The sequence below is a fragment of the Piliocolobus tephrosceles genome, chromosome 21 (assembly GCF_002776525.5).
Source record: "Piliocolobus tephrosceles isolate RC106 chromosome 21, ASM277652v3, whole genome shotgun sequence".
Classification (NCBI taxonomy): Eukaryota; Metazoa; Chordata; class Mammalia; order Primates; family Cercopithecidae; genus Piliocolobus; species Piliocolobus tephrosceles.
Window position 1 is genome coordinate 46052434 of NC_045454.1, and position 15449 is coordinate 46067882.

At 50.7% G+C, this 15449-nt stretch overlaps 1 protein-coding gene across 1 annotated transcript; it reads left to right on the forward strand.

The window, feature by feature from the left end:
- Positions 1 to 3718: 3718 nt before the first annotated feature.
- Positions 3719 to 10488, forward strand: TNFSF14 (TNF superfamily member 14). Its single transcript, XM_023186761.3, has 4 exons — positions 3719 to 4062; positions 6449 to 6485; positions 6743 to 6784; positions 8516 to 10488. Exons 1-4 carry the CDS (start codon positions 3844 to 3846, stop codon positions 8938 to 8940), a joined length of 723 nt encoding a protein of 240 aa, XP_023042529.1. The 5' UTR covers positions 3719 to 3843; the 3' UTR covers positions 8941 to 10488.
- The last annotated feature ends 4961 nt before the right edge of the window (positions 10489 to 15449 follow it).

A 15449-nucleotide genomic window follows, 5' to 3' on the forward strand; every position in this document is an offset into this window, starting at 1 on the left:
AGTCTCACTCCATTACCCAGTCTGGAGTGCAGTGGCGCAGTCTCAGTTCATTGCAACTTCTGCCTCCCAGGTTCAAGTGATTCTCCTGCCTCAGCCTCCCGAGTAGCTGGGATTACAGGAGGGCACCACCACATTCAGCTAATTTTTTTTTTTTTTTTGTATTTTTGATAGAGATGGGGGTTTCCCCATATTGGCCAGGCTGGTCTCGAACTCCCGACCTCAGGCGATCCACATGCCTCAGCCCCGGAAGTGCTGGGATTACAGGCGTGAGCCAACACACCCAGCCTATAGATGTCCGTCTCTATCTCTGTCTATCTTCTATTGGTTCTGTCTCTCAGGAGACATCTGACCAATACCGGGAGGGCTCCTGTGAGGAGAAGTTTCTTGAGTCAAGACACAGATGACCAGGGGGAGCCGGCTTTGGAGATCTAGGGAAGACGGTCCCCAGCCGCAGGAAGAGGAAGTGCAAAGACCCAGGACGTCTGCCTGGGGCAGAGTGAGCAAAAGCACAAGGGCCCAAGCTCAGAGGCCCCAGTGAAGGTCACTTGGTGTCCTAGCCTAAGGTCAGGGGCAAGCTGGCAGCAAACTGTATCTATAAAGGGCCAGATAAGAGTTTTTGGCTTTCAGAGCCGAGAGGTAAAATCCAGGATATTATAAAGATACTTACGAAACAAGACAGGAGCCAGGTGCAGTGGCTCATGCCTGTAATTTTAGCACTTTGGGAGGCTGATGTGGGCAGATCACCTGAGGTCAGGAGTTCGAGACCAGCCTGGCCAATATATATACCACATATATGTTACAACATATGTAATGGCCAACATATACTACAAAAATTAGCCGTGGATGGTGGTGGGTGCCTGTAATCCCAGCTACTCAGGAGGCTGAGGCAGGAAAATTGCTTGAATCCAGGAGGCAGAGGTTGCAGTGAGCCAAAATGGCACCACTGCACTCCAGCCTGGGTGACAGAGCGAGACTCTGTCTGAAACAAACAAACAAGACAGGATCCAGACACAGTGGCTCATGCCTGTAATCCCAGCACTTTGAGAGGCCAAGGTGGGAGGATCACTTGAACCCAGGAGTTCTAGACAAGCCTGGACAACATAGTGAGACCCAGTATCTATTATACAAACTTTTTTTTTTTTTTAATTAACCAGGTGTGGTGGTGAGTAGCTGTGGTCCCAGCTACTTGGCTGGCTCAGGTGAATGGCTTGAGCCCAGGAGGTCAAGGCTGCAATGAGCTGTGATTGCATCGCTACACTCCAGCCTGGGCAACAGAGCAAGACCCTATCTCAGTCAATCAAACAAAGAGGAAATTTCCAGCGTGGAATGCCCTGTTTGCTTGGGATGGGCCACCTGGGATGGTGGGCAGGCTTTGCTCCCAGCCATTGGAGACATTCTCTGGACAAAGAGTGACCTGTCTGAGGGGGTGTTGCCTGGAGGTCCAGGCAGGTTGGGTTGGCAGGGATGAGGGGTGACCACCCAAGTCAGTTTCTCTCTCTGCTCCAGGGACCCAGACCCCAGAGAACTTTTCTCTGCAGAGAGCCTAGCTCTCATGTCTGCAATTCAACCAACAATTCGGCAGGAGATTCTACCACTCAGCTCCCAGCAGTCGTCAACAGAGGAGGCTCCAGCAAGTAGGTGGTCACCATCCCACACCGTGCTGGGATTACAGGGGTGAGCCATCATGCCCGGCCGAGTTACTCTTTTTTTAAATGGGTTTGTTATGTGACTTTTCACCCCAACAAAACAAAATCCAAATAAATAAATAAATAAGTGAGCTCACAGTAGATAGAGGGTAGAAAGTGAATTTTAAAGTGGCAACAGATGAAGCAGGACATCTAGGCATCTAATGAGGAAGCTACTGCAACAGTCCAAGCGAGAGATGAGGGTACCTTAGTGTCTCAGTCAGCTCGGGTTGCTCTCAAGATACCATAGACTACATGGCTTAGATGACAAGCATTTATTTATCATAGTTCTAGAGGCTGGAAGTCCAAGAGCACAGTGAGGTTCTGGTGAGGGCTCTCTTCTTGATTTACAGACGGCCACCTTCTTGCTGCATCTTCGCATGGAGGAGACAGTGAACATCTCATGTCTCTTCCTATATTGTTACATATCCCATCATGGGGCTCCACCACCATGACCTGATCACCTCCCAAAGGTCCCATCACCTAACACCATCACACTGAGGATTACGGCTTCAACATATAAATTGGAGGTTGGGGTGGGGCGGACACAAACATTCAATTCATAGCACTGAGCTAGGGTGGTAGCAGCAGGGATGGAAACAGGTGGCAGGATTTGAGATCTGGTTTGGAGGTTGAATGAACAGGACTCACTGCAGGGTGGAATGTGAGGACAAGACAGAGGGAGGGACTCCCAAGTCTTAGGCTCGGCTCACTGGGTGAACAGTGGTTCTAACACCTGACTTTGAGTTCCAGTTTTTAAAATCCACACATGAATGCATGCACACTTATACATGGACCTCCCCACACACATGCACAGACCCGTGCAAGCACACACACACACATGCACCAAGGCACAGAGACACACATGCACACACCTGCACACAGCACATATATGCACACCCACTTGCACATATGATGCATGTACACACATACACACACATGCACATGCATGCAGGTACATGGACCACATGCACATGCACACAGATGCACAATACACATGTATGCATGCACCTGCCCACATAAGCACACACATTTACACGCCAGCACATGTATGCATACACAGGCATGCACACGTGTAAGTGTGTACACAAAACACACTTGCATGCACACAACTGAATACACACATCCACATGCACACACCACACACATATATGCATGCAGACTCAGGCACACACACAGAGCACACATCCACTCTTTTATTCCGCTCTCGTATTTTTCACTGCACTTGTCACATCCAAACACAACAGAAGGCCAGGCACGGTGGCTCATGTTTGTAATCCCAGCACTTTGGGAGGCTGAGGTGGGCGGATCGCTTGAGGTCAGGAGTTTGAGACCAGTCTGACCAACACGGTGAAATCCCGTCTCTACTGAAAATACAAAAAGCAGCCAGGCATAGTGGCACGCGCCTGTAATCCCAGCTACTTGGTAGGCTGAGGCAGGAGAATCACTTGAGCCCAGGAGGTGGAGGTTGTTCTAAGCTGAGATCGTGCCACTGCACTCCAGCCTGGGCAACAGAGCGAGACTCAGATGCGTGGACATGTGATTTGTGGCTTATGGATTCATGTGTGTCTATAGACACGGAGACCCACAGACAAAGACACACAACACAAATACACCGGCTGCAGATAGGTGGGTGTATTGTAAACAAAAACAAAAACAAAAACAAAGCAAACCCGCAACATTTTATTTTCTTGTTCATGAGGTTTCTTGTCTCTCTGGCTTCACCAGAAGAGGCGCACCATCGAAGCAGGGAACCTTGTCGCCATTGTTCACTGCTGCATTCCCCACACCTAGAGCAGAGCCTGGCATGGACAGAAAGTCCTCAGTAAATATTTGGTGGCCCCAAGCAAAAGAAGCACCCAGGAAGGGAAAGCTGGGGGCTCCCCACTGCACTTGCCACTTGAGTCACATTTTCAGAAGCCTCTGGAAAGTGTGAGAGTCTGCGTGAGTGAGAGTGAGACAGGGCCGAGGCCGGGGGCGGAGGGGACAGGAAGAAGAGGAGGGTGAGTGGGGGAAGGGGTGGGGCTGAACCCCAGCTCTAAAGGCAGCCTTCGGGTGTCTGTCCGCAGCGTGCGCAGCCCAGGAGGGTTGAGCAATTTTGGTTTCCTCTGAGGTTGAAGGACCCAGGCGTGCCGGCCCCGCTCCAGGCACCTTGGGCATGGAGGAGAGTGTCGTACGGCCCTCAGTGTTTGTGGTGGATGGACAGACTGACATCCCATTCACGAGGCTGGGACGAAGCCGCCGGAGACAGACGTGCAGTGTGGCCCGGGTGGGTCTGGGTCTCTTGCTGTTGCTGATGGGGGCCGGGCTGGCCACCCAAGGCTGGTTCCTTCTGCAGCTGCACTGGCGTCTGGGAGAGATGGTCACCCGCCTGCCTGTGAGTGGGACCGGGGGGCTGACAGTAGGTGGAGGCGAGGGGGGCTCTCCTGTGTCACTGTGGGTCACTGCGTGTCTGTGTGTGTGTGTGTGTGTGCAGGACAGGGCACAGGCTGAGAGCAGCTGGCTTGACTGGTTGCTGCTCCCAGCCTTGGGCAAGTGAATTCACCTCTCTGAACCTCAGTGTCTTCATCTACAAAATAAGGGCAGGCTCTTCACAGGGGACGAAGCATGCTATGGCATGTGTGGTACCAGACAGTGCCAGCTCCACCCGACGGAACTGACACCCCAACACTGCCATGCACACCCCTGTGCACATACACGTGCATTTTTTCTGTACTTTTTTATTTTCGAGACAGGGTTTCACTCTTGTTGCCCAGGCTGGAGTGCAATGGCGCAATCTCTGCTCACCACAACCTCCGCCTCCCAGGTTCAAGTGATTCTCCTGCCTCAGCCTCCCCAGTAGCTGGGATTACAGGCACGCACCACCATGCCCGGCTAATTTTGTATTTTTAGTAGAGATGAGGTTTCACCATGTTGGTCAGGCTGGCCTCGAACTCCCGACCTCAGGAGATCCACCCACCTCAGCCTCCCAAAGTGCTGGGATTACAGGCATGAGCCACTGTGTCCAGCCTTCTCTGTACTCTTATCACTGCTACTGAGATTGTCATTAATCCTCTGACCATTTCCATCTGTGGAAATCTCTCGGGCTGCTTCCAGCTGGTCGTGGATGTGTCCACGTGTCTGTGTGCCTCACCTGGGGGTCTGTGTGTGCCCAACACCATGCCCATGTGGGCTTGGCCCCTTTTGTGTCCTGGGTCTAGATCCGGTGGCCACACATTCCTGTCCACGTAACATGTGGACGTATGTGTGTGTGCCCACATGTCCACACACCCGCCTATCTGCAGCCGGTGTATTTGTGTTGTGTGTCTTTGTCTCTGAGTCTCCGTGTCTACAGACACACATGAATCCATAAACTGCAAACCACATGTCCACGCATCTGAGGCCACATGTGTTTTCTCAGCATCATGACGACGTTGAGGTCTGTGCCCTGTGGCAGGTGCTATATCCCAAGGGTGGCGTCCTTGTGTCCAGCCATCTCGCTGACCGCATTTTCTTTTTTTTGAGACAAGGTTTCTCTCCCATTGCCCAAGCTGTAGTGCAGTGGTGCAGTCTTGGCTCACTACAACCCCACCTCCCAGGTTCAAGCCATTCTCCTGTCTCAGCCTCCTGAGTAGTAGCTGGGGTTACAGGCATCCGCCACCGTGCCTGGCTAATTTTTGTATTTTTAGTAGAGATGGGGTTTCACCATGTTGGCCAGGCTGGTCTCGAACTCCTGACCTCAGGTGATCTGCCTGCCTCAGCCTCCCAAATTGCTGAGATTACAGGTGTGAGCCACCACGCCTGACCTTGTCCATGTATTTTTAAATATTACTTATTTATTTAATTAATTACATATTTATTTATCTTAGAGACTGGGTCTTACTCGGCTGCCCAGGCTACAGTGGAGCGGCATGATCAGAGCTCACTGCAGCCTCAAACTCCTGGGCTCAAGCAAGGCTCCTACCCCAGCTTCATAAGTAGCTGGGACTACAGGCACCCACCACGATGCCCAGCTAATCTTTAAAATTTTTTGTAGAGATGAGGTCTTGCTGTGTTGCCCAGACTGGTCTTAAACTCCTAGCCTCAAGCCATCCTCCCACTTTGGCCCCCCAAAGTGCTGGGATTACAGGTGTAAGCCACCGCACTGGGCAATGTTACTTATTTATTAAACCCTTTTATTTTATTTTGTTTTGTTTTTGAGATAGAATCTCACTCTGTCACCCAGGCTAGAGTGCAGTGGCACAATCTGGGCCCACGGCAACCTCCCAGGTTCTAGCGATTCTCCTGCCTCAGCCTCTGGAGTAGCTGGGATTACAGGCGTGCACCATCACCACGCCCAGCTAATTTTTGTAGTTTTAGTAGATACAGGGTTTTACTGGGTTGGCCAGGCTGGTCTCGAACTCCTGACCTCAGGTAATCTGCCTGCCTCAGCCTCCCAAAGTGCTGGGATTAGAGGCGTGAGCCAATGCAGCCAGCGTATTAAACCCTTCTCTAGGGCATACTATGTGCCAAGCACTGTCATAATGCTTTACATATATTAATTCATTCAATGCCAAGTAGACACTATTCATAACTCTATTTACATAGAGGGAAACTGAGGCACCAGGTGGTTGTGAGGCTGCTGGGCGGGGGTGTGTGTGTGCAAGTGAGTGCATGTGGCCCTGTGTACTCATCTGAGGGTGGTGTCGGTGGCCATGGTCCTCGTGTCTCACAGCTGTGTGTGAGCAATGCGAGGGCGTGGCCCCACTGCAGGTTCTTACCGGAGGCCCCTTCTGCATTTTCAGGACGGACACGGAGGCTCCTGGGAGCAGCTGATACAAGGTGAGTCAGGGTCCTGGTCCCAGGGAAGGAGGTGAGATGATTCCCACGCTGCCCCCACCCCTCGGTCAATTGCCCAATACGATTTGCACAACTGGCCAAATCCTCACAGGTGCCCCTCCCCCAGGCCTGAGAAGCAGAAGTTTGGGTCACTCCGGAAGGGGTGGGGTTGAATCCAGGAGGTGTACACGGTGACCCTGTAGGAGGCTGGCTTTTACCTCCCCTGTCTTCGTTTCTAACCTCTGACCCTCTCTCCCCAGAGCGAAGGTCTCACCAGATCAACCCAGCAGCGCATCTCACAGGTGAGGGGGACCCTGGATCCTGGCAAGGGGCAGGGGTCAGGGTGTCTCGGGAAGACCAGATAAACGCCATACATACCAGTGTATTCATTCATTCGTTCCTTATTTACTCACAGAGTTGCTCAGAACATAGGCCGCAAGTGCTACGCGTTTCCAGTTTTATTTATTTTATTATTTTCTTATATTTATTTATTTATTTATTTTTGAGAGCGTCTCGCTCTGTCGCCCAGGCTGGAGTGCAGTGGCATGATCTCGGTTCACTGCAATCTCCACCTCCAGGGTTCAAGTGATTCTTCTGCCTCAGCCTCCCGAGTAGCTGGGATTACAGGCACCCACCACCACACCCAGTTACTTTTTTTTTTGTATTTTCAGTAGAGATGGAGTTTTGCCATGTTGGCCAGGCTGGTCTCAAACTCCTGATCTCAGGTGATCCTCCCACGTCGGCCTCCCAAAGTGCCGGGAATACAGGCGTGAGCCACCGTGCCCGGCCTAGTTGTATTCATTTAATGAACTCTCATATAGTACTTAGGCTGTGTTATGTGCTATGACACACTTTCTACATATTAATTCATTACATTCTAAGCAGTTGCTATTAATGTGTCCATTTAACAGAGAGGGAAACTGAAGCACACAGCAGGTACGAGATGCCACCTTGGTTTCTTGGTTTTGCAAATTTGCATGTTTGGACACTTCTTTTTTTTTTTTTTTTTTTTTTTTTTGAGACAGGGTCTCACTCTGTCACCCAGGCTGGAGTGGCACTATCATGGCTCACTGCATCCTCAACTTGCCAGGTGCAAGCGATCCTCCCATCTCAGCTTCCCCAGCAGCTGGGACTACAGGTACCTGCCACCATGCCCAGCTAATTTTTTTGTTTTTTGTAGAGACGGCGTCTCCCTATGTTACTTCATCTGGAACTCCTGGCCTCAAATTCCTGAGTTTAAGGGACCTTCCTGCCTCAGCCTCCCAAAGTGCTGGGATTACAGGGGTGAGACGCCACACCCAGCCAAGTTTTGACACTTTTGGCAAGTCACTTAACGTTTCCATGCCTCAGTTTCCCCACCTGCAAAAGAGGGATGCAAAGAGTTGAGATGTAGACTAAACAAATTAATTTGCTTCTCTGTGCCTCAGTTTCCCTCATCTGCAAAGCAGGGATAAAGCTAATTAATACATACAAACAGGCTAGGCAGTGCTGTAATCCCAGCACTTGGGAGCCTGAAGGATCGGTTGAGCCCAGGAATTTGAGACCAACCTGGGCAACATTGTGAGACCCTGTCTCTACAAATACACACATATGTGCGCGCACACACACACACACACACACACACAGCCTAGTGGTGACTGGCCTGGAGTCACACAGCAAGAGTAAGACACGTGAGGCCAGACGTGGTGGCTCACACCTGTAATCCCAGCACTCTGGGAGGCCGAGGTGGGTGGATCACCTGAGGTCAGGAGTTCAAGACCAGCCTGGGCAACATGGCAAAACCCCGTCTCTACTAAAACTACAAAAAGTGACTGGGTGTGGTGGCGGGCACCTGTAGTCCCAGCTACTCAAGAGACCGAAGTAGGAGAGTCGCTTGAACCTGGGAGGCAGAGGTTGTAGTGAGCCGAGATCACGCCACTGCACTCCAGCCTGGGCGACAGAGCGAGACTCTGTGTTAAAAACCAAACCAAAACAAAACACAGAGTAACACATGTGCTGACCGTCAGCCCCCTTTGTCTCTCTCTCCCAAACAGGTGCCAACTCCAGCTTGACGGGCAGCGGGGGGCCGCTGCTATGGGAGACCCAGCTGGGCTTGGCCTTCCTGAGGGGCCTCGACTACCACAATGGGGCCCTTGTGGCCAACAAGGCTGGCTACTACTACATCTACTCCAAGGTGCAGCTGGGCGGTGTAGGTTGCCCGCAGGACCTGGCCAGCACCATCACCCACGGCCTCTACAAGCGCACGCCCCGCTACCCCGAGGAGCTGGAGCTGTTGGTCAGCCAGCAGTCACCCTGCGGACGGGCCACCAGCAACTCCCGCGTCTGGTGGGACAGCAGCTTCCTCGGTGGCGTGGTGCACCTGGAGGTTGGGGAGGAGGTGGTCGTCCGCGTGCTGGATGAGCGCCTGGTCCGACTGCGTGATGGCACCCGGTCTTACTTCGGGGCTTTCATGGTGTGAAGGAAGGAGCATGGTGCATTGGACGTGGGTCTGACACATGGAGAACTCAGAGGGTGCTTCAGGGGAAAGAAAACTCACGAAGCAGAGGCGGGGTGCAGTGGCTCACGCCTGTAATCCCAACACTTTGAGAGGCCTAGGCAGGCGGATCACCTGAAGTCAGGAGTTCCAGACCAGCCTGGCCAACATGGCAAAACCCATGTCTACTAAAAATACAAAAATTAGCCGGACATGGTGGTGCCTGCCTGTAATCCCAGCTACGCGGGAGGCTGAGGCAGGAGAATTTTGCTTGAACCCGGGAGGCGGAGGTTGCAGTGAGCCGAGATCGCACCACTGCACTCCAACCTGGGCAACAGAGCGAGACTTTGCCTCAAAAAAAGAAAGAAAAAAGAAAACTCAGGAAACAGATCTTGGAGCACATGCTAGGGAACCCAAAACTCGAAGGCGGAGAGTTCAGTGAGCAATACCAGGGACCAAGAACTCAGCCATCTCGAGGGGCTGAAGACCCAGCAGGCACCTTCAGAAGACCCACGTAGACTGCAGACCCTGCCATGGACAATACTAAGGACAAAGACCCAGAGACTTGGGGTCTGTGGGCTCCCAAACATTGGGTAAAGTTGATTTGCCTGATATTCAGGAAGAAGGGGTGAGGGGTGGGTATTTATGCTTTTGATTCAGAAGAAAGTGGGACCTGGGACTCCGGGGACTTGGCTGGGGGTGGGAAATTTCCTCCACTTCCCTCCTCTCATCATGAGAACAGACAGGGTGGGCGGGAGACTGATCATCAGGACTCATCATGGAGCGTCCAGCCCACCCCACCTACAGTCAGAGTCACATACTCAGATCCCACCCACAGACTGGTGGCCACACCTCAGCCTGGTCACAAAGAGTTACACTCGGATATGTGGGCACAGCAGTGTGCTCGTAAATGTTTAACAACTAGCTGTCCTCGGAGGGGGATAGCTTTGTAACGTTTGCCAATTTCCATGGTGCAAATGCTGACACCGTGGCTGATGTCATCACTGCCAAGCATAGACATCCCTAAGAGGACACCACAGATCTGTCCCTGGCATCCAGCCCAGGACCTGGCACAAAGCAGGCCCCCGGGAAATGCTTGCTGATTGAAAGGAAGGAAGAAAGAATGAGAATGACTATACAGTCACACCTATGGCATCCCACGAAATCTGTCACATGGCTGTGTAATCTCAGGCATTCTTTCACAATTATAGACTCATACACACGAAGTGCCAGATTCATGCACAACCGCACAATCACATGGAAGTCATAGACGGCATCACAGACAGTCGCAGCACTGTGTGTGTGTTAAAACACAACCACACAAAACTCAGACAGCATCCCAGCCACACAGCCACCCACAGAGGTGTCACCGTCACACTTGGTAATTAATACTCATTAGATCAGACACAGAGAAACCAAGTTATAGTCAGACCTGGTTACACACACATACACACACACAACACCACAATGGCAAACACACATGACACACACACATCACAATGACAAACACACATTATACACACATCACAGTGACAAACACACATGACACACGCACATCACAATGACAAACACACATTACACACACATCACAATGACAAACACATGACACACACATCACAATGACAAACACACATGACACACACACATCACAGTGACAAACACACATTACACACACACACATCACAGTGACAAACACATGACACACACACATCACAATGACAAACACACACATCACAATGACAAACACACATTACACACACACATCACAGTGACAAACACACATTATACACACATCACAATGACAAACACACATGACACACACACATCACAATGACAAACACACATACACACATCACAGTGACAAACACACATGACACACACACATCACAATGACAAACACATTATACACACATCACAGTGACAAACACACATTACATACAACATCACAATGACAAACACACAGCATTACACACACATCACAATGACAAACACACAACATTACACACATATGCACACAGCCTGAGGGCCTTCCTCAGCCCAGACTAACACATCTTGGGGTGAGGACCAGACCTTGTTCATATCCCTGGGCCTCTTAACCACTGATCTTTGAAATAAATGGCAAATAGTTGTACCTGGATCTGTCTAGTTCTTAGGGGAAGAAACTGAAGAAGGGTAGAGAGGAATTGTCAGGCCCAAAGAGCCCCACAGGGAAAGGGAGGAGTCGGAGGGGGCAACCATCAGCAACACAGGGTGGCTCCTAGAGGCAGCGGGATGGAGGTAATGACCCGTGGAGGTCATTTTACAGACAAGGAACCTGAACCCAGTTGGCTCAAGTCCATGCAGGAAATGTGGGGGAAACCAGAGACCTCACGTCTGGGTCTGGCTTCCTCTCCAATCCGCAATTCCTGAGGAAGTAGAGGCTACATCCCGCAAGACGCCCTTATTAGACACATCCAGGACAGAGTGACAATCCGCCAAGCCAGCTGGAAGCATAAAACACGGGGAGCTGGTGGGTTGGGTGGGGGCAGATAATGATATGCATGCAAATTAGAGGGTCTATGCAAATGAGCATTGCCACAGTGGGGCTGGAGGCACTCGTTAGTTCCTAGGACTCTAGGATATGGGTTTCGACACCAGAGGTGAACGTATTGTTATTATTGTTTTGTTGTTGTCGTGAATGACAAGTCAGAATTTGTGGGCTGTTGTTATTATTGTCAATAGTATTCTTGCTTTTGTTGCACAGTACAGGGATGAAGGAAACAGACTTTGCAATCAGACGATCCTGGGTTCTGAGTCCACTCTGCCACTCACTAGCTATACGACCTCGAGCAAGTGCCATCACCTCTCAGTGCTTCAGTTTCCCCATCGGCAAAATGGTTGCTGGGGGGAGAGGAACAACACTACAGATTCACCATCCCAAATTCAAAATGCTCCAAAATCTAGGCCGGGCGTGGTGGCTCGTGCCTGTAATCCTAGCACTTTGGGAGGTCAAAGTGGATGGATAACCTGAGGTCAGGAGTTCCAGACCTGGTCAACATGATGAAACCCCATCTCCTAAAAATACAAAAAATTAGCTGGGTGTGGTGGGGGGCACCTATAATCCCAGCTACTCGGGAGGCTGAGGCAGGAACCCAGGAGGTTGAGGTTGGTGAGCCAAGATCACAACACTACATTCCAGCCTGGGTGACAGAGCAAGACTCCCATCTCAAAAAAAAAAAGAAAAGAAAAAAGAAAAAAGAAAACATTGCTCCAAAATCTGAAACTTTTTGAGCTCCAATGCGATGCCACAAATGGGAAATTCCACAACTCATCACATGTAACAGGTTGCAGTGGAAATGCAGGCACGTACCACAAAGTTTACTCAGCATCCTCAAGGGAAATCCCCGTCAGTAGCTATTATCATTTTCTCACATGCCAGATAGGCATCTCACATCTCTTACTGTTAAGTGCTTATGTGTGAATAGGTGGAGGAAAGCGATTGCTTGTTAGTAGTGTATAAATTCAGAGTCAGGAATGATGGTGATGTTGGCCGGGTGTGGTGGCTCACGCCTGTAATCCCGATGTGATACCCTACCTCGTGTTTTTTCTTTTTTTGTTTGTTTTTTTTTTTTGAGACGGAGTCTCGCTCTGTCCCCCTGGCTGGAGTGCAGTGGCGCGATCTCAGCTCACTGCAAGCTCCGCCTCCCGGGTTCACGCCATCTCCCGCCTCAGCCTCCCGTGTAGCTGGGACTACAGGCGACCGCCACCTCGCCCGGCTAGTTTTTTGTATTTTCAGTAGAGGCGGGGTTTCACCATGTTGGCCAGGCTGGTCTCGAACTCCTGACCTTGTGATCCACCCGCCTCAGCCTCCCAAAGTGCTGGGATTACAGGCGTGAGCCACCGCGCCCGGCCCTACCTCATTTTTAACCTGATTGACTCTCCCTTAGCAGAGAGAGCCAGACAGACTCCATTCTGACTCCTTCACTGACAGCCCCTTACTCACCCCCCTTCCTTAAGGACTTTAGCTGACTCCCAGCACATCCAAGAATGCAATTACTGATAAGATACTGTGGCAAGCTATATCCGCAGTGGCCAGGAATTCCTCCGGCTGATAGCACCCAAAGCCCCCATGTCTATCACCTTGTAATAGATTTAAAGCCCCTGCACCCGGAACTGTTTGTTTTCCTGTTACCATTCATCTTTTTCACTTTCTTGCCTGCTTTGCTTCTGTAAAATTGCTTCAGCTAGGCTCCCTCCTCCCCTTCTAAACCAAGGTATAAAAAGAAACCCAGCCCCTTCTTCGGGGCCGAGAGAATTTTGAGCGCTAGCCATCTCTCGGTCGCCGCCGGCTAATAAAGGATTCCCGAATTAGTCTAAGAGTGTGGTGTTTCTCTATAATTCGCTCGGTTACAACACCAGCACTTTGGGATTCCAGCCGAGGGGGTGGATCAACTAAGGTCAGGAGTTTGAGACCAGCCTGGCCAACATGATGAAACCCCATTCCTACTAAAATACAAAATCAGCTGGGCGTGGTGGTGTGCGCCTGTAATCCCAGCTACTCGGGAGGCTAAGGCAGGAGAATCGCTTGAATCCAGGAGGTGGAGGTTGCAGTGAGCTGAGATCGCGCCATTGCACTCTAGCCTGGGCAACAGAGCACAACTCTGTCTCAAAAAAAAAAATACAAATAATAAATAAATAAAAGGAATGATGACGATGCCACGCAACCACAGATTGTCCACATGGGTGGCTGAGACAGTGACCTTTGCTTTCAAACGGTTCAGTGTACACCAACTTTGCGTCATGCACAAAATTATTAAAACCATTGTATGAAATCATCTTCAGTCTATGTGTACAAGGTATGTATGAAACATAAACGAATTTTTTTTTTTTTTTTTGAGGCTGAGTCTCCCTCTGTCTCCCAGGCTGGAGTGCAATGGTGTGATCTCGACTCACTGCAACCTCTGCCTCCTGGGTTCAAATGATTTTCCTGCCTCAGCCTCCCGAGTAGCTGGGATTACAGGCACCCACCACAACTGGTTAATTTTTTTTTTTTTTTTGTATTTGTAATAGAGACAGGTTTTCATCATGTTGGCCAGGCTGGTCTCGAACTCTCAACCTCAGGTGATCCACCCCCTCAGCTTCCCAAGTGCTGGGATTACAGGCTTGAGCCACTGCGCCCGGCATATTCAAGGCCTAGGCATCTTGTGTGAGTTATACATTTATATACATCCTTTGGCTTCGGGCAGCAGCTGTTACTGTCTGCACATTTTAGATGCAGAACTGTGGCCTGAGAGAGGCAGGGATGCTCTTTACCTCTGCCAAGGGTAGGCAGTGGATTCAGGGCAGTCTCCTGCCTCCCTGCCCTTGCTGGGCTGGTGGGAGATAGGAGAGTCCCCAGTACCTGGCCCCAACCCCTGCTGGAGTTTCCTTCACTCTCATCATGGTCTTTCTGTTTCTGTGGCTTTGATGAGGAAACCAAGGTGTGAAGAGTATGTATTGATAAAAGTCACCAGCAGCTACCAGCTTCCGCCTGGGGATGGAACCTCTTGCTAAGTTTAGCCTCCAAAAAATCATTCTGGGAGGGGTCTCTCAGCCTGAAGGAGCAGGAGTAAGAGGAAGGAGACATGGGTGAGGAAGAGGATGGAAAGGGATGGGGAAGGGCAGACGAAGAAAGAGGGGGAAAGGAGAGGAGGTGGGAGGAGGGAGGAGGAGGATGGAGAGGGAAAGAAGGGGGAGAGTCAGAGGAAGAGTGGGGGTGGAAGGAGATGGAGGGGAAACAGAGGAGGGAAAGGAAAGTCAGGGAGGGGAGGAAACGATGAGAGGTGAACAAGGAAAAACCCCACAATGATTGGTGCAACAAGAGATGTTACGCCCATACTTGATCTTCAATCAAGTATAGGAACAGAGACCTCCTATACCAGGCTGCTAACCCACTTTTGACTTCTGAGAAGTTTATCTACCTCATTTCCGCTTCTCGCCTCCTGGGCTCCAGCGTCTTTTCAGATTGCATCCTCACTGCACCCTCCAACCCACCACCACCATCAGCTCTTCCTCAGGACCTGAAGTCCACCGTCCTTACCCTACCCCCACCCCCCGGAGGAAGAAAATCCTCCCCCCTCTTCATCTCTTGCCAAGACCAAGAGGTGGTAGAAGTGAAAAAGCCATGATGAGAAAACAAATTATTATTATTATTTTGAGACAGTCTCGCTCTGTCGCCCAGGCTGGAGTGCAGTGGCGAGATCTCGGCTCACTGCAACCTAGGCCTCCCAGATTCAAGCAATACCCCTGCCTCAGCCTCCTGTGTAGCTGGGATTACAGGCACATGCCACCACGTCCAGCTAATTTTTGTTTGTTTGTTTTTGGTAGTTTTATTAGAGATGGGGTTTCAACATGTTCACCAGGCTGGTCTTGAACTCCTGACCTCAGGTGAGCCACCTGCCTCGGTCTCCCAAAGTGCTGGGATTACAGGAGTGAGCCACCATGCCCTGCCGGGAAAACATATTATTCATCTCACA

Coding starts and splice junctions, on each gene's coding strand:
- TNFSF14 (XM_023186761.3), top strand. CDS start 3,844: ATGGAGGAGAGTGTCGTACGGCCCTCAGTGTTTGTGGTGGATGGACAG. Junction 6,486..6,742: donor CTGGGAGCAGCTGATACAAG/GTGAGTCAGGGT, acceptor CTCTCTCCCCAG/AGCGAAGGTCTCACCAGATC. Junction 6,785..8,515: donor CCCAGCAGCGCATCTCACAG/GTGAGGGGGACC, acceptor TCTCCCAAACAG/GTGCCAACTCCAGCTTGACG.